The following is a 22,931-nucleotide window of genomic DNA, read 5'->3' on the forward strand; positions in this document are numbered from 1 at the left end:
AGTGAAATTCGAACCACTGTGCCTCCACCGGATATCGATTTGATTGATTGAATGAGTTCGTGTTTTATGTCCACTTTATGCACAGTAAGGCTAATTGGGACTGGACCTACAGTGGTATCCGACCCACTATGTGCTTTCAGTGGGTATCGAATCCAGAACCCCTTGCTAACAAGGCGACGACATTCACTATGCCATTAGTTAGGTCCTAAGGTTCCGTCGCGATTAGCCAAAATCATCAGAAAAGTAACATGAATTGAGTAAAATACAAACATTTTCTCTAAGTTCTCAATTCGAACATTCCAAAAAACGTTGATTGAATTTGAAATCTCTCCGCTGGCCTTTAAAGCAGAGTGGTCAGCACGATGTAATACGAATTCTGGACAAAGCATGAACGAATCATTTCTGCTTGTCCCATCATCCATTTAATTATGAAAATAAAAACTGTTAAATATAATTTGGGGGTACACGTCCGCCAGAGATGAAAATGAACATTTGTTTGCCTGTACTAAGTTTAGAGAATATCCACAATATCCATCAATCCTCGTCTAATATTGTTCCGTATTCCTGTTGTAATTTCTTATATAATTTTATTGCATGTGCATGTATCGCGTGATGACACACAACACACATTGTCATTTCCTGGCCGGTCAATGAAAGCGTGTTCTGTCGGCAGACATTAATTTCAGCAGATTTCACCTCACTCGGACTGTAAGCTGAAAGATACTTTAAATCACACTTAATCGCTTGTCGATCTCTCTGCCCTCTGGTGGTGTACAACGCTAATTGTTGCTTTGTCATGGCAGCTGACCGGACACTTGATTCGCTGCACATGTTAATGGTCTTATTCGATGCAGTGTAAATTTATTGTTTTACTTCGTTTTTTGTACTTCTCCAGCGTAATCATTACGCTAAGATAAGATGACGCCACGCACACTAACTCACTACCATGCGGAGTATCGCAAACTTAGTGAGAAATGCTAAACAATACGAACAACAATTTCTATTTAACTTAAGGATATCTAAATAGTAAGTAAAGGTATAAATATGCAATTCAGGAGATCGAAAGTTTTATAATTTATGCTGGTATGTACAAGGGTCGTTCAAGGTTGAGCGAGACTTTTATTTCTAGGAGACAAATGTAAGGTCCACAAGCACCAAACTACGCGAGTTTTTCAAAAGAATCCCCCTGAGCATCCAGGCACCGCCCCAATCATTGTGTCAGTTCTTTGGCGTAGGAGGAAGTTGACTGCTGTCGTAGACGCGGCAGGACATCTTTTGTCAGTGCTTCATCTGTCTTAAATTTCAGGCCTCCCCGATGGCGCAGTGGTAGCGTCGTCGCCTTGTAATCAAGGGGTCCCGGGTTCGAGTCTCGGTGGAGCATCAATTTCTTCCCTCTCTGATATGCTCTTATCTGATAAAAATAATAATCACTGAAGGCTAAGTCCGGAGTGTAAAAACATGTAGCAAAACCCTTTCGGAGATTTGTTGCTGTCAAATTGACCATGTGGGACCGTGCACTGTCATGGTGAAAAATGACATTGCAGACAACATCCGCAGTCTTTTATTGCGAATGGCATTACGTACGACACCCTTCTTCAACGTAAAGGAATACTGGGCATTAATCATGACACTTTCCCAAAACAAATCCACATAATGAACACCTTGCATGTCCCAGTCGGACAAATGTGTGATGCGGTTCATTCGTCAGCTACTATCGTTCTTCGCCAAACTATTGACATCGTTCGTACACTCTTGCCTGTGACAGTGTTTGTTACCCAGACTGCGCTTGCAATCTTCTCAAAATCTTTCATCTGGCTTCAGGTTCACCTTCACAAGGAATTTGATCGTACACCGCTGCTCCACAGCTACAGACACACTACTTGCCGCCATTTTTGATAACACTATGCGCATGCGCCAACTACAACGGGGCTAACGCGTAATACTCGCGAAGGATGAAGATACATCCTCTGGCAGTATTATCGTTCTCCAGTTATTTACCACTCTTTTATTCACAAATGTCTCGGTCAACGTTGAACAACCTTTTAAATTATACCACAAAACTTTTTCTAATTTGTACCAGCAACACTTAAATGGACACGTTCATTATAAAACAGACTGGAACGTATCGAAAAAATAATCTCATGGCACCCTAGGGAATGGCAACTCGGGCACTCCACCAAGGCTCCGCGCTTCAGCCCCCCCCTCCCCCGTAAATATAGGCTAATTGTTTAGGTGTGAAGTGAAGGTTTATTAAAGAGTTTATAAGACGCCTTGTTGCTTCCAATTAAGCAACTGATCTGATTTTACCTTACTTCAAGGATTGTTTTGACAATAGCTGAAATTATATTCTAAAAAAAAAGAACTACATAAAAAATAGTGTTCAAATATTTCAATCAAAAACAGTTAATATGAACTATTAGTTTAATTATATAATGGCATAATGAAGTGAAAAAATGCAAATTATCCACAGCATCAATATTAAGTGAAAAGTAAAGATAAGAGAATCATGATGCAGAATATTTTGGATATTATTATAATTGCTACTTTGATAGGTGAAATATTCGTTTGATATTGAATATACCCAGTTTTGTAATTAAATATAATAAACGTCGTACCAGTGGCGTATCGAAAATGAAAAGAAACACAAATTTAGAAACTTTTATATGCCCCCATAATTCGTGGTTTTAACTTCAACATGTTCTGCTTGAAATGATATTAAATATATTAATTGTAATAATATTTGTAGGACACCGGTACTCCAGACCAAGGAATAAAAGTCGTATTTTCCAGATCTCTGATCAATTTTAGTTGTAGGCCACGCGTATTAGAAATTATTAGAAATCATTTATTCATGGGAGAAGTTCAGCCTGTGGCTGCTCTAACCCGCAAAATCTAGTACAATAAAACAATTATATTTATCGCTTCTAAATATTTCAGTAATTAACACTCTAAAAAGATAGATATTTTTACTCATTCACACACATCAAAATGTTCGTCTCGGGTTCAAATCTGCTAAATTATTGGGTTTTGATTTCAACGTAAGCATGCTGAATCTAGTCATGTGTACTGAGGCTCTGTCCCTGCTTATGTAGAAGTACTTTTGTTACTGCCTTTTTAGCTGTTGTATGTCGCTCACTAGGTAGCATCTGGTGGCAGCGCATTCCAACAATATGCAGAAGCAGCTTTGAAGGATGACAGCAATATGGATTTTGAAAATCTGTCCAGATGAAGTTTCATATTGTGTCGAGTCGTGTAGTTGTGCGTGTCGTGTCTAAATTGGAGTCTGTCGTGTAAGTATGTTGGTGTTTTTGTTTGCAGAATTTTGAATAGTGTAGAGGCCAGATGTAGTTTTCTGCGTCGTATCATATTCAGCCAATTGAGGTCATTTAAGTGAGGCAGTAGTCTGTGGTCCCTTCGTTTCAAGCTAAATGCAAAATGTACGCGTATGCAGGAATTCTGTAACTTTTGTACAATTTTAGCATTCTTTTTTGTTATTGTATGCCGCAGGTACATCGCACACCAATTTATTAATAATAATAATAATAATAATAATAATAAAAAAACTGGCCGTAGTGATCGAAAATTTTCTGCGAGACACAAAACCTACACTCTTTCCCAGAAATCTCTGGAGCAAACGAACAAAACCAAGTCCTCTGCACAAGTAGTAACTCAACCAATGAACGCGTGAGGAGGGAAGCGAGTGCATTGAGGAGAAAACGCTGCTTCAAGAACCAGCTGCTTGCAGCAGCGAGCACTACTGTGTTACGCCCACTCGCGTGGCACGGCCTTGCTTCACAGATTCCCGAAACAGAGGTCTTGCAAGTAGTTACACAATGGAAGCAAAACCGGGTGCATGATCTTTGAAAACAACAAGAAAGAAGTGTGATGTTAAAGTACGGCGTGTCCAAAAAAACATTCCGTCATTATGAAAGAACACAAAATTTAAATTATGTATATTAGGAAATTTGTACCGATACCATTCGAAAGAACAGCAACGCTGATTGCGAACGTCAGTTGTTAATATCACCAAACATGGTTCCCATGCTTGTATACGGAGAATGATTGCGAAAATTGTGAAGCTTTTTTTTACTACTTCTACACGTTAATGAACAATTTCTACATGTCACCCCCAGATGTTAACCTCCGATAATTCATCGGGAATACGTATTTCGTGAGTATAAGAACTAGGATAGAAATTACGGAAGTGTCCGGTATTGTAAATTCTTACCTAAATAACTATCAATCTCATTTCTAGCAAGTTGTGTCGCAAATATTTATTTTATATTTCTAAATAATTTACTCCGTATCACATACCCGCATTTTACTATTGGTCCAATTTTTAATAGTATATGGTACAATTTATATAGTGATCATAAACTATGACACTTTGCATTGCACCTTTATCTACACATTTTGCTTCATGCACAGAGAAAAAACTTTGGAATCACTGGATTTTTTCGGCAAGAGATGGATGTGACGATGATAAGTAGGCCTAATTAGTCGCTTTCTAAGGGGGCTACATATGCAGTAAGATATTTTGTACATTTAGAACTGCCCCCTTCTCAAAATGTCAATCAGGGATCATTTTAAGCGGGGTTTGCATTTACTATCACTCTGGTTTTTCCTGAGATCTTCACTGTTTTTATTTGCAAATGCTGATTTTATCAAAATTTCGTAGGGGTCTTTAGCCCCCCTCTGCATACGCCAGTGTTTGAAATAGCCAAAAAATAGTTTCTCGACAAAAATGAAATATTTTTCAGAATCCACCATTTATCGCTTAGGTTGAAAACTATGCAAGAGGAGAAACATAGAACAAATGCTTATTCCAGTACATGTTCAAGAGTACCTACACATTTCTATCAATACTCCCCACTGTGTTACACACGTAAACTAAAAGAATTCAAAAGAAATATGAAATCTTTCGACCAAATTTGCAGCATTTATTTTCTCAGGTACGCCTTGACCACCGACAGTGGCGTGCCCAAGGGTTGGTGGGGGTTATAACCTCCCCTTTGACCCTGTATACCTAAAAAAAAAAAGAACGTCAAAGGCACAAAAAGATGGAAAAAATTAGGACTGACAACTAAAAAAAAGTATACGTAACCCCTCCCTTTCCAAAATGCAGGGTACGCCACTGCGTGTATCATTAAATCATAATAATAAACATGCCATTATATTTTTTTCCACTGTTGCTAGCCGAGTTTTAAAATCTACAGCGATATGGTACGTAGAGTCGACTATATAATATATATTAGGATAATGTATCGCATAATTATTCATGTTGTTACCAGTTGAGCATTCTTTAGAAAAGCCACTATGGCACAAGAATTAATTACTTTTCATCCAGTCTTGTATTAATTAATCAATTAAATGTTTTTAGATCATATTTCAAGATGTGTATATTTATCTTAGTTGAATTCATGGCTTTCTTAGACCATATTTGCCAAAAAAAAAAGAAAGAGCTGTCTCTTGAGAAAAAAGGGGCTAGCCTGAATAGGTTTTAATTTTTTCTTTCCCTGAATATAACTATTCTTCTAATAACTTATAGTGGAAGAATACACAAAGCGTGTTCATGAATTTGACTTGATATTAACATTGCCACATTCGTAAAGGAATTTTTGCACAGTGTTGCCAGTCGATATCTTTTCATTTCGCTAATAATCGCTATGAACTGTCTGAACGGGCACCGCTTGTCTGCAAGTATACCGTTCCACATGACACCAATCATGAAACTTCCATTGACGTCACAATGATAACAATGTGTTGTTTTGTTTCTCCTTATACGTCTGTTTTGGTATTCCGGAATGATATTACCCTGGCCAACATGTTCATTTATGACCTTTCAGGATAAACAGCATTAAAAATTATCTCGATAGATGGCGCTGTGAAATACAAAACCAATATGCAAGGATGTTTTCTTTCTTTCTTTTTAAACGATATAAATGGGAGTGGTTGTACCTTGCGAACCACCCTTTGTCAATACCGTAAAGACATTGGTGGATAATGCTGCATAATTAGTTTAATTTTGACCATAAGGAAATGTAGCGCATAAAGTCCGGCCAAGGAAGACGAAACTACCTGGAAAGGACGATTCCAAACGCGAGAGGGGAAGCAGGGAGAAGCACTAGCCGAACTACCCTGTGGTATTTCATTTGTTGTGTTTATTACCGCTTTCTGTGTTGTGTTTGTGATTTGTGATGACTCTTACAATTGGCAACAAACCGTTTCGAATTGGAATGAGGAAAATTGGGACGTTTTGGCCCCTGTTGCACATTCTACAAAACACTCTCGTTTTGCTAGAAAATATCACAAGCCATTCAGTTACTACATTTATACATATAATACTATATACAACAATATTATTATTATTAAATACTATCCTGATTAATGTTGTGTGCATTTGTGCTAATTATAATATTTACTAAGAAGATCAATTTAATTGAATGATCTAAAATAAAGCTACTGCTTTACAAACAGGTTTATCTACTAATGTGACGATATGAATACTATCCTGATATGTTCTGTTTGCTGATATAGTATATGACTGGCTTACCTAACCCTTACATAATTCGTAAACATCTCTGTATGTATTTTGGCGGCGATGTTACTACGTTGAAACTTCATTGCTGTTTCTACGGCAGACGATTTTCAAGGAACCCGCTCCCTGTCCAAAGCTCCGTCACCCCTATTTAGCCACTGAACGCGTCCGGTTGGCGCATGCGCACTTCCGGCCATGGTCTCGGCTAAGGCAGCCAGACAGTAGTTTGAATTTATCTCTTGCGTGATTCGAACTTGCAAGTGCTCGAAGTGCAATTCTAAAATATATGTTTTTCGAATTACCACACCGATATTCCAAAAACTAAAAAAATATACTGTTGTAGAAATCCAATTGGAGATTTCCAAATAATATTGGGTTTCCTTTGCTTCCACTCTTGTGCTGCTATTTGAAATATTTTAGATACGTTCTTCAAAAAGATATTTTTATGTATGCAGCTTATAATATTTATTGTGAATAAGACCTCACCTTCTTTATTTGATATTTCCTTTACACTTCTTGTTATTTTGCAATATTTGTAACTTAGGATATTATTGATTTTTTCCCAAAATATTTCAGCCTCTTTCTGATGTCGTCAAAGAATGATGACTCACCTGAGCCTGTACATCTTGGGACTCGGTGAATACGATAGGTTTTGTTTTGTTGAAAGTGCAATGTAGGGAGTACGATTTAGTGTTGTATGAACTTGATAAGCTGAGTTGTGAAAAGTACTGTTTTAGTTCAAAATTTGCGTATTATACTAAGTCATTCAAATATGACCGGGACTGATTTTTTTTCCAAACAACCTGCCATGCACAGCAGTTGTGCGTCCTTGGGAGAATAGGGCCACAACCCCCACCCTCCCACCCGCGCAGGTTAGAACCTGATCAGTCGTGTCTGAGTGTTGCTAGAGTGATGTGAGAACAGAAGGTGCCGCAAAGCATGGGACAACGCATTGTGATCAAATTTCTCAGAGAAAACGTCCAGCCATCTGAAATTTTGCAGAGACTCAAACAACAGTATGGGGAAGAGTGTCTCTCACGAACCCGTGTGTTTGAGTGGTGTAAGTACAGTATGCGGCAAAACAAACAGTACTGAAATCACATTATTGACAATGGTGTATTGTACAACATAATGAGACATAAAAAAATGATGTGAAATGAAATGCAATGAGAGTTGCAGAGATTTACGTCTGTACATAATGTGTTCGAAATGTACCCCGCCACGGCGCACACATTCCTCATAGCGTGCCTGTAGATGATTAAGGAACATGTTAGTGAACGTGGGTTGCTGCAAGACACAAACAATGACCGAATCTTCTCTCGCAACTCTGGTATAGTGGACGGTGGGTCATGTGATCGGAAAACGTCCTCTTTCAGCATACCCCATATGTAGGCATCGGGAGCCGTGAGATCAGGGGAGTGGGAAGGAATGGGGCAGTCTGTTCCACGGGAAATGAGGCGATTCCCAAACACTTGTCGCAGAAGGGCAATTGAGACCCCCGTAGTGTGCGCAGTAGCTCCGTCTTGTTGCATCCATAGTTGTTGTAACGGCAGATTTCTTGCGCGGCAAAAAGCGCGCAAATCAGGCAAGAATGGCTCATTAATCAAGTGTCTGTATCGTCCCTGGTTCACAGTTTGTGGATTCCCGTGTTCATCCTCCACGAAATAAGGGCCCAATATTCCATGTCCCGACACTGCACACCAAATCGTAACCCGCGCACTATGCAATGAGTTCTCAATGATTGCATCTGGCCGTCCAAACCTGAGAAAACGAGTTGTTTGTCAGTTGATGTACCCATCAAGGTGCACATGGTTTTCATCACTAAACCATATGTTCCTCATGAAATCTGCATCTTCATATGCCATGGCTAACACCGTGGAGCAGTACAGTAACCGGACCCGCTCATCTCTTGCATTGAGACGCTGCCCCACTTGAATACGGTATGCAAACCCACCAATGGCCTTGAACATTCCCCGAACAGACCGGTCACTTAATCCAAGTTTCATTGCCGTTCGACGTAGGCTACGCTTTGGAGACCGTACCACTTGATCCAGAACACGTCCATGATTGTCGTTTGTGGTTACTGTCCTTCGGCGCCCAGTCGTCTATTTCCATTGAGACAGCACTGATACAATACGACGGAACTTCTCGATGACGGACAAGATTATTGTGTTGCTTGGAGCTGCCTTGTTGAATCGTTCCACGAACCGAGTTTTCACAACCTTCACGCTCGGTCCATTCTGACGCCCAACACCGTATGAGCGGATGTAGTGCTCGACAATAAACACCTTCTCCTCTTTTGTGAGTCCCTTTCACCTACCACGAACTGCACACAACGCTAGTCCACACCCAACTGAACACGCAGGCACCGCTGCTGGCTGAAACCACTTTGCACCTGCGCGGACTCTGTCCGTGACTTTCGGTACTGTTTGTTTTGCCGCATACTGTACTTCAGAGAGGTAAGAGAGCGCGTGGAGAATCACGTGACTGGCGGCATACCGGTTCTCCCAGACCCAAGAAAGCGCAGAGGACCCGTTCGATAGGAAAAGTGATGGCAACGTTTTTTTTTTTTAGACTGGCAGGGGGTTATCCATGTCGACTTTCTTACAGATGCCAGAACAGTCACTGCAGCTTATTACTCACAACTGCTGACAACAGAAGTGAAGGAAAAAATCCGATCCAAGCGGAAGAGAGTTGGAAAGCGGGTAGCCTTCCTTCAAGACAATGCAAGGCCTCATATAGCCAAAACAACTATGGCAACACTCAGCAAATTGAAATGGAACCTTCTGCCACACCCGCCATAGAGTCCCGATTTGGCCCCAAGTGATTTCTACCTGTTTGGAAGGCTTAAATCAGACTTGGAAGGCACGCGGTTTGCGAATAACGACGATGCCATCGGCAGTATTCGGGAGTGGATACGCAGCCAACTGAAAAAGTTTATTAAAAGGGCATTAAGATGCTTCCAGAACCATTGAATAGTATGGACTCTGGATGGGAGTACTTTGAAGGGTGACATGTGCAAATAAGTATTTGACAATAATAAAGGATTTGGTAAAAAAAAAATCAGTCCCGGTCATATTTGAATGACCTAGTATAAATAAATATGGTGTGCTAATAAGTGAAGTAAACTTAAAACTTGGATTGGTTCTATTCAGAAAAGAATGAAAAGGATTTTCCTGTACCATGAATGGTATCTAGTGCATGCTACGGATTCATATGTTCATATTTTCTTATTGTTATAAATATAGTGTTTTTTTTTTTTTTGTTTAAGAAACGAACATGTGCATCAAATTCTATATGAAACGATTTCCCTTTTTCTGAATTTTGATATGATATTTCATCGATAGACTACTTAAGATGCATCTTCGAAAAAATCATTAATTTTTGTAAAGGTATATCCTGTGCATTGCACCGTGCCGAAGTCGCATAGGGGTGTGGAACTAGGCCCTCATACATTCTCATCTCGACCATAATGTGATGTGATCAGCACCATTCTCTAACTGCATTTACCCTCACAGCAATGGCAATAGGTTTTCATTAAAGACTGGGTGAACCTCATAGTCTGCTTTGCGGTAATATTGTCAGCTGAGAATACTCACCCCGGTAGTCGAACACAAGTCTCACGAAAGGCCGTCAGTCACCGTACCGAGTTTTTTTCTTTTTCGCAAAAGAACACTCCCTAAGTTTCCCCTGTCATTCTCATTTCAATTTGACTTTTAAATCCAGGACAAACACGAACATCCATGTCTTATCCAGGATTCGAACGCGGACCCCTTGACTCGTAGCACCGTGCGTTGTCCACTCAGCCACGGAGATCGACAACAGACTTGACCACCGATGCTGTATTTTTATAGTTTTCATGTTTTATATCGGTTTATTTACCTCTTTAGGCTAATTGCGACGATGAAGATGAGTGACGGTTAAATTGATGAATGGACAGTCATGTCCGGATCAGGACTCGAACACTGAACCGTGTTCGTGAGCTGATCACTCAGCGCGATGGAAATCCCATTAGACAGACCCCAGGTAGAACAGAACCTTAACCAATAGACCATGACGAAGACAGTACTCATAAAATAAATGCGTTTCAGCCTCCTTTACAACTTTAACATTACAGCTGCTCCATCTGTGAGTCTGACCATCTGTCCTCATGTCACGTGTCTGCAATCAATCAGAAACGAAGGGGCATAGGTAGCTAAGAGCTTCTGCAGAAGCCCCATTCATCATGTAGCCAATCAGCTGGTAGCCTTCTGCTCAGTAACGTCCAATACGCAGACGATACTGCGTTATCTGGCCGTGGTACGATTAGGCGTTACTGCACCCACAATTTTTCACTCGAATGTACTCCATTAACGATCCCGACATATGCGAGTCCTATGTTGTAACTCACTATATAATTCTTAATTTTCTATTTTTACACATCCTTTGTTCCTCTCTACACTCTAAAAAAATTAGTGGTACCAAAAAACACCTTTTGATGTTAGAGGAATTGTGGTCGTATAGCCCCATCTCATAAACGTTTTTCTATCACCTATTGAACGTTCTTCATTGTAACAAAATATTTCCATCATGTTATACAAGTACAACCATTGGACTGAAGTTAGCAATATTTTAACATAGTAGTTATATAGTTTACACAAAAATGTTTGTTTGAAATACGAGAAGCAAGATATGCTGATCACGAAATGTTTGTGTAAATAAAGCATAAACCAATTATTGTTCATTAACACCAATTTTTAAAGTAATTCTATCCAAGTAGTGCCGATTTTTTTACAATTACCGAAAAACTTAGTAAAAGTTAATACATTGTGTAAAAACGTTTTTGTTCATGATTTGTTTGCATCTTCCACCCTTTGTTTCAAAGAGAACAAAACAGGAACACTGTGTGACAGTGCCGGCGATAAAGGGGGCGAGGGGGCAGTTGCCCCCACACTATGCTAAACCTTATATACACGAGGGATAATAAACTCTTTGCCCCTCCCCCCCACAGTTTTGGATCCCTGCCCCCTTAGTTTTGGGACCCAATCGCCGCCACTGCTGTGGGAAAATAAAACATTTGGATTATTGTATTGACCTAGAAAGTGTAACAAATAATATTTCTTGTTGTAAATCACTGCTTAAATAAACATACATGTAGGCCTACCTATTGCAGTTGAATTGTTTGTTAATATAAAATTTGATTTTTTTTCCAGAGAGAACACTTGGAAGTTCTATCGGCAGCAACAGAGACAAGGGCTATAACTACAAAGAAGGCAAACTAAGGAATATGGAACTACAAAAGTAAGTGTTATTGTCTAATATTTTAATTTACAACTTTTTTAGTCATCATACTTTCCCCCCAAAACTTGAAAGAAACCAATTACATGCAAGCTAGATTACGTCACGATTCAACTGTATCCAATAAACGTGAATTTCATAACAATCATCTTGAAGATATAGCAATTGTTTCTCATTTTGTTGTGCAATTAGGCAACAATACTCAAAACACCCTTGACAATGAAATCGTGATCATACAACCGGATCTTATTGTTCGCCCAAAAACGCCGCACAGAAAACGCCGAGAAAGCGTGCGCTAATTATTTCCTGCTATCTCTACATAGAAGCGGTACTCTATGACGCATGTGCGTCACCTTTGATTATGTTTTTGTTCAAGCTAATTACTCTGCGTGTTAACCCTTTTGTTTTTAATTTTGCGGTGGCCAGCTGGCTTAATTTCGCAAGTGGTAAAAGTGGCTAGTCACCTTGTTGTTGCAACACAATATATTCCCCTCTGCATGAACTGTCAACAGTAGCCTAGCGCAGTTTTTTTACCCACCCCCCTCCCCCCACCACCCACACATAAGACAAATGTGGTTTCCTTTCTGAAAAAAAAATATTGAATGCTAAACCGTACATAAGCATTGACGACACAAGACTGGTGGACGAACGAAAAATAGCTAATTAACCCCTCCTCCTTCCTCTCCACAACGTACAGGAAATTAATTAGTGTCCCAAATATGCTCCACCCACCATAAGGTTCAAGGGCGTATTGTAGACAGGAATGATGCGACTTCACTCTCCCAAAATGCATGGTCCAAGAATTGATTATTTTGTATTGATTTTTTTGTACACTTTATGCACAGATAGGCAAATCGAGACTGGACCTATAGTTTAAAGTGGAATCCGTTGCAATGTGCCTCAACTTGGGTTCGAATCCGGGACCCCTTAATTACAAGGTGATTACGCTACCAAAACGCCATCGGGGAGGCTGTATGGACCAATAAATGAGAAAATTGGGAAATATAAAATATTATATTGTCTCTAAAGTATCTTAGAAAGTACTAAAATAATAACAAATTTATTTTTCTACAGCAAGAAAGTTTCTTTTTTACAGTTTGTTATTAAACTTTGCTGTGAAGTAGTATTATTTACTAATTAGCCAATTGTCATCCACTCTAGTTTGTATTCTACGCTGTTAGAAGTTATCGTAATGATTACTTTATTGCATCGTCACAATTTAACATTCTGCCCGTTAATTTTTAAAAACAATTGACACAAATAGTTTATTCTTTAAATTTGAATATGTTAACATAAGTAAATATAGATAATGATTATACATTGCAGTTGCGTACAGCGTAAGTATATTTATGAAAACTGAATAATTAACATTACATTAATTAGTTTAACTACGTAATCGCCATGAATACTTTAAAAACAGTTGTGTCAGTTTATACAGTATTCGGTGGCAGCTGAAATTGACGGTCCTAGACTGTTTATTCCTAAGTAATTCTTTTACGTGTAATACGAGGTAGCTTTCTCCTGTGCTATCCATCAATCCTAAATAGACACTTCATTGGCCAGCCTTGATTAGTGGAGGACGAAATCTCTGGATGAACAAAAACAAGTCCTCTGCCGAAGTTATGAAGGGCTCGACTAATGTAAGCGTGAGAGAGGAAGTGAATGCGTGGAGGGCAGCTACTAGTCATTTCCAGCAACGAGCACTACTTTCCTCCGCCCACTCGTTTTCTCCCCTTCTCTACCGTTACGCGCGGCCTTGCTGTACAGATTACAGAGTAGGGTTAATCTGTGGTAGGGTCACCAAATTATTCAGAATGGCCCCAATCTCGCCTTTTATAACTGGAGGACGAAATTGGAAAAACTATTTTATTTAAACAGAAAACTGCTCAGCTTTGACTACTAATACTAATGAAACCTACACACTAAACTAAACTGCGTGGTGCAAGAGCCTGCCAAGCGGCTTTTCATTATGACGCGTGGTCAGCGCATCGAGTCCCATCGCTGCTGATTTCTGACTTTCGAGACCGGAACCCACTACTTCTACACTACGGTGCACTGATCTTTCAAGTAAAATCCCCCGATTGGAGTCAGTGTACTGATCAAATAATCAAATTCAAATTTTAAAAGAACGGTCACGTCCAGTTTTTTTTATATTAACGGACAGCCTGTTAAATTTTAACGGTGGATATTTTAAATTTTACTGCAACTTCTAACAATATAGGCGACCAATGAGTTCTCAGCTAAACCATTTTTTTTAGTAATCGTGCACTTTTGTTTACAGATAATTTAGTCAAAATTACATCAGTGAAGGCTATCGAGTTTTTTTGTTTTTTTTGCATACAATTACAAAACGTGTTTTGTTCTTTGAAACAAATCAGTTCTTTCTGTCAAGACTTTACCATGGAAGATAAGATTAATTCAGAATTTCGCCTGAACCCAAAAGGAACTTTAGAAAACTCCCAGCAATTATGATGGTATTAATTGTTGTAGAATAGCTACATGACTTATTATCGCCGACCTTATACCGCGGTTGAAATGAGATCGAGGACCGTTTGACCGACATGGAGTCGTTGAATGGGTATAGGTAGATACACCATCTTCATAGGCGGATTGAGATTTTCTTTCTTGGAGGGGCACAGAATATGTTGTTAGACGTAATACTGAAAATACACAGAAAACGCAAAACGTGTCAATTGACACGTGACTCCAATAACACATTAACGTGCATACACTGTAAATAATGCACTTTTTGGTGTGTCAAAATACACACACAATGCATAAAAGGGCACTTTCATCAGCTTATGTTCCGTGTAATGTACTGAAAGAGCAAAATTGACACAGTCAAATGTGCAATTTTGTTATCTTTGAAATGATCTTGTCTGATCTTCCCAATGTGATGCATTTTTAGCGAATCACAAGGAAAGCTGTTGAAAGTGTTGAAAGTGCCCTTTATGCATTTCTATGTGTATTTTGACACACAGAAAAGTGCATAATTTGCAGTTTATGCACGTTAATGTGTCACTGGAGTAAAAATATTTGCTTGATACGTTTTGGGTTGACGAGCCGGAATAAATTGCTGTGTAATGAAAAACGCCGGCGGTCACCGAGGGAGTCTTGATCGAGAGAGCGAAGCGCGAAGTGTGTTGCGAGTGACAGTGGTTTGGGCGAACCCCACTCACTGAGGACACCTTCGATGGGCCGATACAGTGCCACGTCGTGACTCAGCCGACGAACCACGAAGGAAACCAGGTTCAGTGGTGACACTTTGGGTTTATCATTATCAATGTTTAGATATCTTGTTGGCTCGTGCGTGATCTTCCTCCCTCGCTTGTGCGGCTTCTATTAAATATTGGTAAAGGGCAATGAGCGTAATTTATTCCATTCCTCATACACACATCCTCTTGCGGCCAAGTAAGCCGGCGAATGGCCTAAACGTAACATGGTGGAGATGATACCTTTGCTTCAGTAGTTCTAACCACCAAAAATTGGGTTTTATCGAAATATTCAACTACTCTCTATTTATGAAAAACATAAAAGCTTTCATTTTCAGAGTGAAAATTATTTTTAGGTAATTTTTAAAGAATTTTAAGGTCATTGTATGGGTCTTTTTTTGACATTTTTAAGTCATCAAATTCCGTGCCCTAATGATAACGATAAATTAGGAGTAAAATGGGCTTATTTGAAACAGTTGACGATAATAGTTTCTGCTATTTAATTTACATCAGAGGTCTGATCCTCTCTATAGAAATTTCTTGCGACAGTCAACAACTGGTCTCAACTAGCCCAATTTCACTCATCCCCTCCCCCTCCCCTAATAAAAATTGACTTACTATTAATCATCAAGAGGGACTAGAGTTCCTTTTCCAAAAATTATTACTGTGGCCACTATCCAGGACTTATGTAATGGCAAGATTTCATCCCGAGGAGCTCTAGGTAGGCTCCACATCTTTGCTCATTTTAACACAAAAAAAATATATTTCTTTGTCACATTTTCACTTACGAATTACCGCAAGAGATTCCAGTTTATAAATCTTTTTCACAATTATGTGCAATCGTATTTATAATATATTTACACATAAATAAAACTTTAAAATATTCATTTTCTGGGGGAAACAATTATCGCAAAAAAGAAACATTATTTATCCGTCTTAACGAGAAAAGTTAAAGGAAATATGTGCTGCCATCTTTAGGTCGTTCGCCGGCTGTTAAACTGCTTGGGTGAAAGGATGTGTGTATGAAGAATGGAATAAATTACGCTCATTGCCCTTTACCAATATTTAATAGAAGCCGCACAAGTGAGGGAGGAAGATCACGCAAGAGCCAACAAGATATCTAAACATTGATAATGAGAAACCCAAAGTGTCACCACTGAACCTGGTTTCCTTCGTGGTTCGTCGGCTGAGTCACGACGTGGCACTGTATCGGTCCATCGAAGGTGTCCTCAGTGAGTGGGTTCGCCCAAACCACTGTCACTCGCAACACACTTCGCGCTTCGCTCTCTCGATCAAGACTCCCCCGGCGACCTCTCGTCACCCGAGGACTGCCGGCGTTTTTCATTACACAGCAATTTATTCCGCCTCGTGACATGTGTGTATAATGTGCAGATTTTTCGATACATTAAAAAGAGCCTAATATATCATTATGTGAAATAGAAGTATAGTTCTAGTAAGAAAGAGATAAGCTTGCGAATTGATTTCCTCATAAAAAAAACTTACAAACATCGAAAATGTTCGACTGAGAATGCTCTCTCGCTTCGTGTTCATCAGTTAAAGTGATTACATTGTAACCAACAAGTTCCGGATTCAATTTGCGGCGTGCCTTCTTCGTATACAAGACATCTAATTCCAATTGTTGATACATACAAATTCACCAACAATAAACAGCAATAGCGGCTCTCATTACTGAGTGCCCACTTGAAACAACGGAATGTTTTTCCAGGTTGAATTGTGTTAATTGAAATTGACCCAGCAATGTAGTTTTTATTTTTAAAAAAATACTTTAATGAGGGTTTTTGTTTGCCAAATAAAATAATTAAACATATTAAGAAGAATCACACTCATAAGAACATTTGATTTTTAAATTGAGTTTGTACATGTAAGCGACAATGTCTGTTGAATTTCTGAGGTTTATACATTAATAGAAGTTATTAAAATACATTATTCTACCCAGTGGTGTGCCCAGGATTTTCGAAAAGGGTCGGGGGGGGGAGGGTATTATACTTTTATAATGGTCAGTTCATTATTGACTGGTGTCGTCCTGTGCTAAATGGTTGCGTAGTCAGGAAGAAAATCGTAGAATCGAAACTAGGCCTCAAACAGAAAAAAAAACTTCATTAAGAAAAGTTGTTTGCTTTAATGACTTCTATTACGCTGTTAAAGTTCGTGCGGTGACACGCTGATATGTTTATATTCTATATTCAGACTCAAGAAGTGACGAAAACATAGCTATGTTTATAAATGGGGACTAGACCGAGACATGACCGAGCTCGTCTCGGCTCGATACCACCTCTAGGGTACAGCAGGCCCCAGTGGCGGAGTGGTTAGCCAGGGGTCCGCGGTTCGAATACCGGCCTGAGCATGGATGTTTGCGAGTGTCCATTCATCAATTTCATCATATCATCACTCATCCCCATCTTCGCAAAATAGCTAAAAGTGGCACAAAAGGGGCGGCAAAATAAAGCAAATCAATCAATCTAGGATACACTTTTCAAGGTGTTAGGTGTGAAATATCGTCCATTGTGGGAGTTGTATGTTAAGCTGTCTGTCAGTAAATCTATTGTTAAATGTTAATTAGTTGTCTGTTTATATCTCAAGCTTAAGTATGTATAAAACGCGTGCGTATTAGCCTGTGTGCATGCACGACACAAGGCTACAATGACAGTATCATATTTGAATAAATAATTACATCGGTTCTATTCTAAATAAGTTATCTTTAAGGTCAATAAAGGAAGAACGTTTGTCACAGGTTAAGAGAAACAAATTAAAATTTGCTTGGAAGAAACGTCACAAAAATATAAAAATGACGTCATTTGAAAGAAGCCGTTGTAAGCTAAAAGATTACTACAACGTACGCGCTTTACAAGAATTAACAGTAGATAAAGAAGTAATAAATAATAAGACAAACATGATCAAGAGTGTTTTCTGACAAATATTTCAAAAGCTTTCTTTTACGGCGAATATGAAAACTTTCTAAATAGCTGAAAAGTTATAAAGATCCAAGAATTTGAAAACCCTGTTCCCGTAAATAGATAGACATACCTACTGTAACTCTTTCTTTCTATCTGAATACGAGCTGCTGGGAGATTTACATTTAAAATGAACTTTTCTATCCAAAGCTATGGACAATAGTTAATGACATTTTTTTAAGCTTAATTTCCAAGATTGTATTTGGTTAACATTGTCTGGTTGTGCAACATCTCTCTCATATTTAATTACAACAATAAAATATCACATTTCCAAAAGCTTAGAAAGTGCAAAAAATTATTGAAAAACAACATAAATATAAACATTTAATTGATATTTTGAATAAATGTGTATATTGCTATTATTTGTTATAGTTATTACATTTGCTTTTATGAATTAGGAGGGACAGTAAGGATTAGAAAATAGAAGATATGTATCGGTAGTGTATGAAACTGTCGTAGACCTACAAATTTTGACAAATTTCATAGAAGTTTTGAGAAGTAGGCCGATTTGACTTAACAAATGAATGGTTATAACCCTAGTCCGATATAAATATAACATCTAGGATTTATTGTTAATATTATGTACGATTTTTTTGTCATGTATGATAAAAAATTGCCAAAATTTGGAGATTTAACAGATTGAAACTCCTCTCATTGTGTGGTTTAATACACAGATTCATTAACTTTATAAACAAATCAACAAAACCGCACAATTGGCCTCAACAATGAATTTTTAATTAAAGAATATTACATATGTTTTTCATTTAGCTTCTTTTATGTTATCCGTGCTAGTGAATCCCAAGGTAAAGTGAATACCTACTATTCCAATTATTTGTTATGAAAACAATAAACTATGTTACGTTTCATACACGGCAATATCCGTGTAATAATTAAACTTTTAAAAAAAAATTTAATAAGCTCAAACTATAACATACATTTTAAGAAAGAATTTTCAAAAGCTTAACGTAAAATCGTAAGTGTAATGTGCTTTGCACCACGCCATGAAGGCGTATAGGGGGTGTGGGGTTAGGGCCCCACACTTTCTTGATCTTTCTTGATATAGTAAGAGCTTCTCCTCTTGAGCTGCTAAAAGTCCAAGTCCTTTCATTCCACCTTACGCTCAATCACCGTTAACCAAACGGTACAAGTGAGCAACATGAATCAAAAAATAGATTACAATTACTTAAGGTTGCATTGCACTTAAATTAGTAGTATTTTTAAAAATGAGTAGGATGCAACGCATATCATGTACCTGCCACCTTGGCGTGCTGGATTCCAATTAACAAGCTGTAATGGTGTTTTTTCGAATCAAATCGTTTCAACTGCATTTGTCAACACTTCAGATGATCAAGATATATCTTCTGTTGGCTGTATGTTCGAAACTTTATGCTTAATTTTAAACTGAATGATCGAAAAATGAGAGGCGAAATAAATACTCGTACATTAGCTTTGTAGTGCTCGTTTGCAACTCTCCAAAGGGTGCTTGAATATTTAAGCGCAAGCGGCAACATTTGAAATTAATATTTTCACAAATAAAATAAATCTCCACTGAATTTGATGAAAATAATTTTAAATATCCGATTATAGAGTTTACATAAATTATTTTTACACATCGAACAGAAAGTTTACAAATATGCTGACTACAGTAATGCTAATCTGGCAATGATGAACCTTTGACGCATCAAAATAAACGAGAAGTGAATCAAGGGGTAGCTACTATTATTAGCTGCTGTTGCGTGCGATGCATTAAAAAAGGATTAATTGGGATCAGACATGATAATTTCAGAGAATCCAAATTTACTTATTTGATGCTAAATAATGGAGCTTGATTTCATGCATTTCAAATCCGTGCGTTGAAAGAAATGAAAACAGGAAAGAGTTTGAATAAATAAATGTAATAAAGTCGTAGAAAAAAAAGTAATGATAAAAAATAATTCTGACGGGATTACACTTATATTCACTTGCAGCAAAGTTAGGTCTATATTAATATAGCCTATTATTCCTATCAGCTAATACTGTGAGAAAGTTACGTACTATAGGTGTTGTTGTTATTGAACTACATGCACTATTGTAAAAAAAAAAGTTGTAAATTCATCTAGGCCTATGCATAGAAACTAAATTGTACATATTTGGGACATAATGTATAGTTTATAGTTCGAGCCAAACCACTGCGATGTATTTTCATTGAGAAACTATTGAGAAACTTTAACCATTGTAAATACTAAAGTTTATCATAGTTGAAGTTCACTTAATAGTCAGAAAAGCTATTAGTTTACAATGGGAGTTATAAACGAATGTTAGTCCTCTGCCACGGTGGTAAGGGATAAAGGACGGGGGGGGGGGGTAGGGTGGGTTCAAACCACTTTTCATGGGTTTAGTTTACACTTTTCATCAATTACAGCATCAAAAAATAAGACCAGTAAGATGAATGTTGCAATTTTTAAATTTTCTTCGGTGACTTATTTTCATAACTTTTCCCCGACAGAGAGTAACACTTTTTGACATTTCCGTAGAAGTTTTGGTACATTTCCGCGCCGAAATTCAAAATTCAAGATAGTAAATTTCAAGTTTTTTTTTTCATTTCCCGTATCCGGATTTTGTTATTCATCCTAGCACGACTGCTTGATGATTGGTATCACCGTCAAGTAGAAGTCCAAATGTGGGAATATTTTTAGTTTTGTATATTTCCCTTTATCTCATCTAGAGTCGCTTTTCTGTCACTTCTGCTTATTCACAACGATGAGGATGAATGATGACGTCATGGGATTGATGAAAGGGCACTCACAAGGAACTACCCCTGACAGGGTCATACTCGGATCCTTAGAGAGGCTGGATGACAAGTTAACAACTGCACACGCTCGACCACCAAACCGTCTCAACAATGGCAGTTGATTTAACATATATATGAAATCTACTAGCCTTGAAGTAAAGATTAATTGCTTAAATGTGACCTGGTTAAAAATAGGCCTCAGTAATAATATTAATACATTTAGCACAATTGGGATATTCTTCAATTCTTAAAATGCATTGGAGTGAAGTACACTCAATTGTCAACCTCACCTGGACTGCATTTTGCAGACTAACGAGGCTTTGCCGTCTGGACCTACGGCCAGTATAATCTTCTTAGGACTATGTGTGTTCAGTGGCGTTGCAAGGAGTGGGTGAAGTGGGCCTCGCTCGTGAAGGGGCCTCGTGTCCCATGGAGTTGATACGAGAAATGCAATAAATAGAACCGAGATAAAATATGGAAAAGGCAATGAAACTAATACATTCTGTTTTTATCTAATTTTAAATTCTAGTTAAATGTTATATACATCAACGGGCCCTTAAGCCTAAGGAGGCCCGAAAAAAGTCAAAAGTATTGTCGTATTTCTCATGTGAAACATTTACGCAAAAATTCACAATAAATTGCTTGGACATTTTAACCCATTTTTTTTATTTTCTTGATTAAAATGCACTTTGTCTTCTCTCTTCTTCTTTCTCCCGATTTTAATAACAATAAAGCACCTCCAACTGCCACGAAGCAATCAGTGTGAGACATTTAAATCACGGCCAGCCATGTTTAAATGCTTGCGTTGTTTTCAACCCAAGGAGATGTTGCTACGCGACTGTGTGTGTTGTCCTCATGTGTACCGAGTGCCCCTTTATAGCCTCAGCTTTTAACCTCAGTTAGAATATTTAGTCTATCGGCAATACAGTTAGTTGCATTTTGGTTCTGGTATGGGGCTGTGACGGTTCCAAAATAGCCTAAGTGCTGACGCACCCCAAATTTTAAATTCAAATAAATCTATTACAATATTGAAAGCTTTGTAACGTTTCAAATAAACAAGAAAACATTGTGCTGTGCTACAAATGTATAACATTGTGGGTTAAATCACACTTGAAAAAATAGAACAAAATCATTGACGCATCTGTAGTTGATAATTTGAGAACAAAATATAGAGTAGATGTTTCTGTCCACTTACCTGTCAGTCGCTCCTTTACCATATGCGATGCGAACGCCGCACTCCTTTGCAGGGGGTCGATGGATGCGAGCCATGGGAACGGGGCCCCCACCGCAGGGATCGTGGGCGGCCGGTGGGCCGGGACCCGTATCACAGTCCCTATGCCGCCCGGCGGTGGGCTGTAGGGCGACAGGTTGGGTGGTAAGGTCCCCGGCAGCAGCGAGGGTACCACAACGTTCGAACATAGCGTCCTAGGTAAGGCGTACAATTGAGAGTAAGGGTCCTGTATGAGGTGGGGCATCGTCGGGGAGCAAGAACCACCATTTTTGGCACTGACGTGTTCAACACTGAGCTTGTCGACACTGGCACCGTCCTTGCGGTCGAAGTCACGTCCCAGCAAACGGGAGATGCTGAAGGGTAGGGATTCACCTTGCGAGGTGCCCCTCGACGGGGGGTCCTGGCCTGGGGAGTCTTCTCTTGGAGGGGGCTCCGAGTCAGGGGTCCCGCTTCGACTGTCGGAGTCCACGTTGATCTCCTGGTCCTCCATTGCCATCGGTTCGAGCTTCATTCGCACCACATGTCACGCTGCTTTCACACGGGGTCTGCCTGCCACGCTGCTTGGACCGTACTGACTCGGTCAGGGGGACCAGGCGGGCGGAGGATGGCAACCGGTCGGTGGGCGGTGCCGGAGACGGACCAATCGGGAGCGAGATCACCGCCCAGTGCACGCCCTGTATTCGTTATTGGTTGCGGCGTCTTTGGTGTTACCCCAAGACAATGCGGCGCAAATTGAATCGCACTTAACTTCAGGAACGAAGATCCTCCGCCGCGCAATCTAATGCGAGCGGGAAAGGAAGGGGGGAGGGGGCTGATGGATTTTGCCTCCCCCCTCCCCTCTCCGCAGAGCAACTAACGAGAGGGCTTAAGCAGGCCGTCCGGCTTTCAAGCATAAATCCCATCTTTCCTTATATTGCCTCAATTTCCAGAT

At 39.1% G+C, this 22,931-nt stretch overlaps 1 protein-coding gene across 2 annotated transcripts in view; it reads right to left on the reverse strand.

The window, feature by feature from the left end:
• C15 (homeobox protein C15) overlaps positions 1-22,555 on the reverse strand; it is a 172,648-nt gene extending 150,093 nt beyond the window's left edge. For both annotated transcript variants that reach the window (XM_083141288.1, XM_083141287.1), the window contains exon 1: positions 21,965-22,555. In XM_083141288.1, the coding sequence (XP_082997414.1) occupies positions 21,965-22,511 (547 nt within the window). In that variant the 5' untranslated portion in view covers positions 22,512-22,555. The remainder of the gene's footprint in view (positions 1-21,964) is intronic.
• Positions 22,556-22,931: the final 376 nt, after the last annotated feature.

Source organism: Lepisma saccharinum, chromosome 19, assembly GCF_977018435.1.
Source record: "Lepisma saccharinum chromosome 19, izLepSacc3.1, whole genome shotgun sequence".
Lineage (NCBI taxonomy): Eukaryota > Metazoa > Arthropoda > Insecta > Zygentoma > Lepismatidae > Lepisma > Lepisma saccharinum.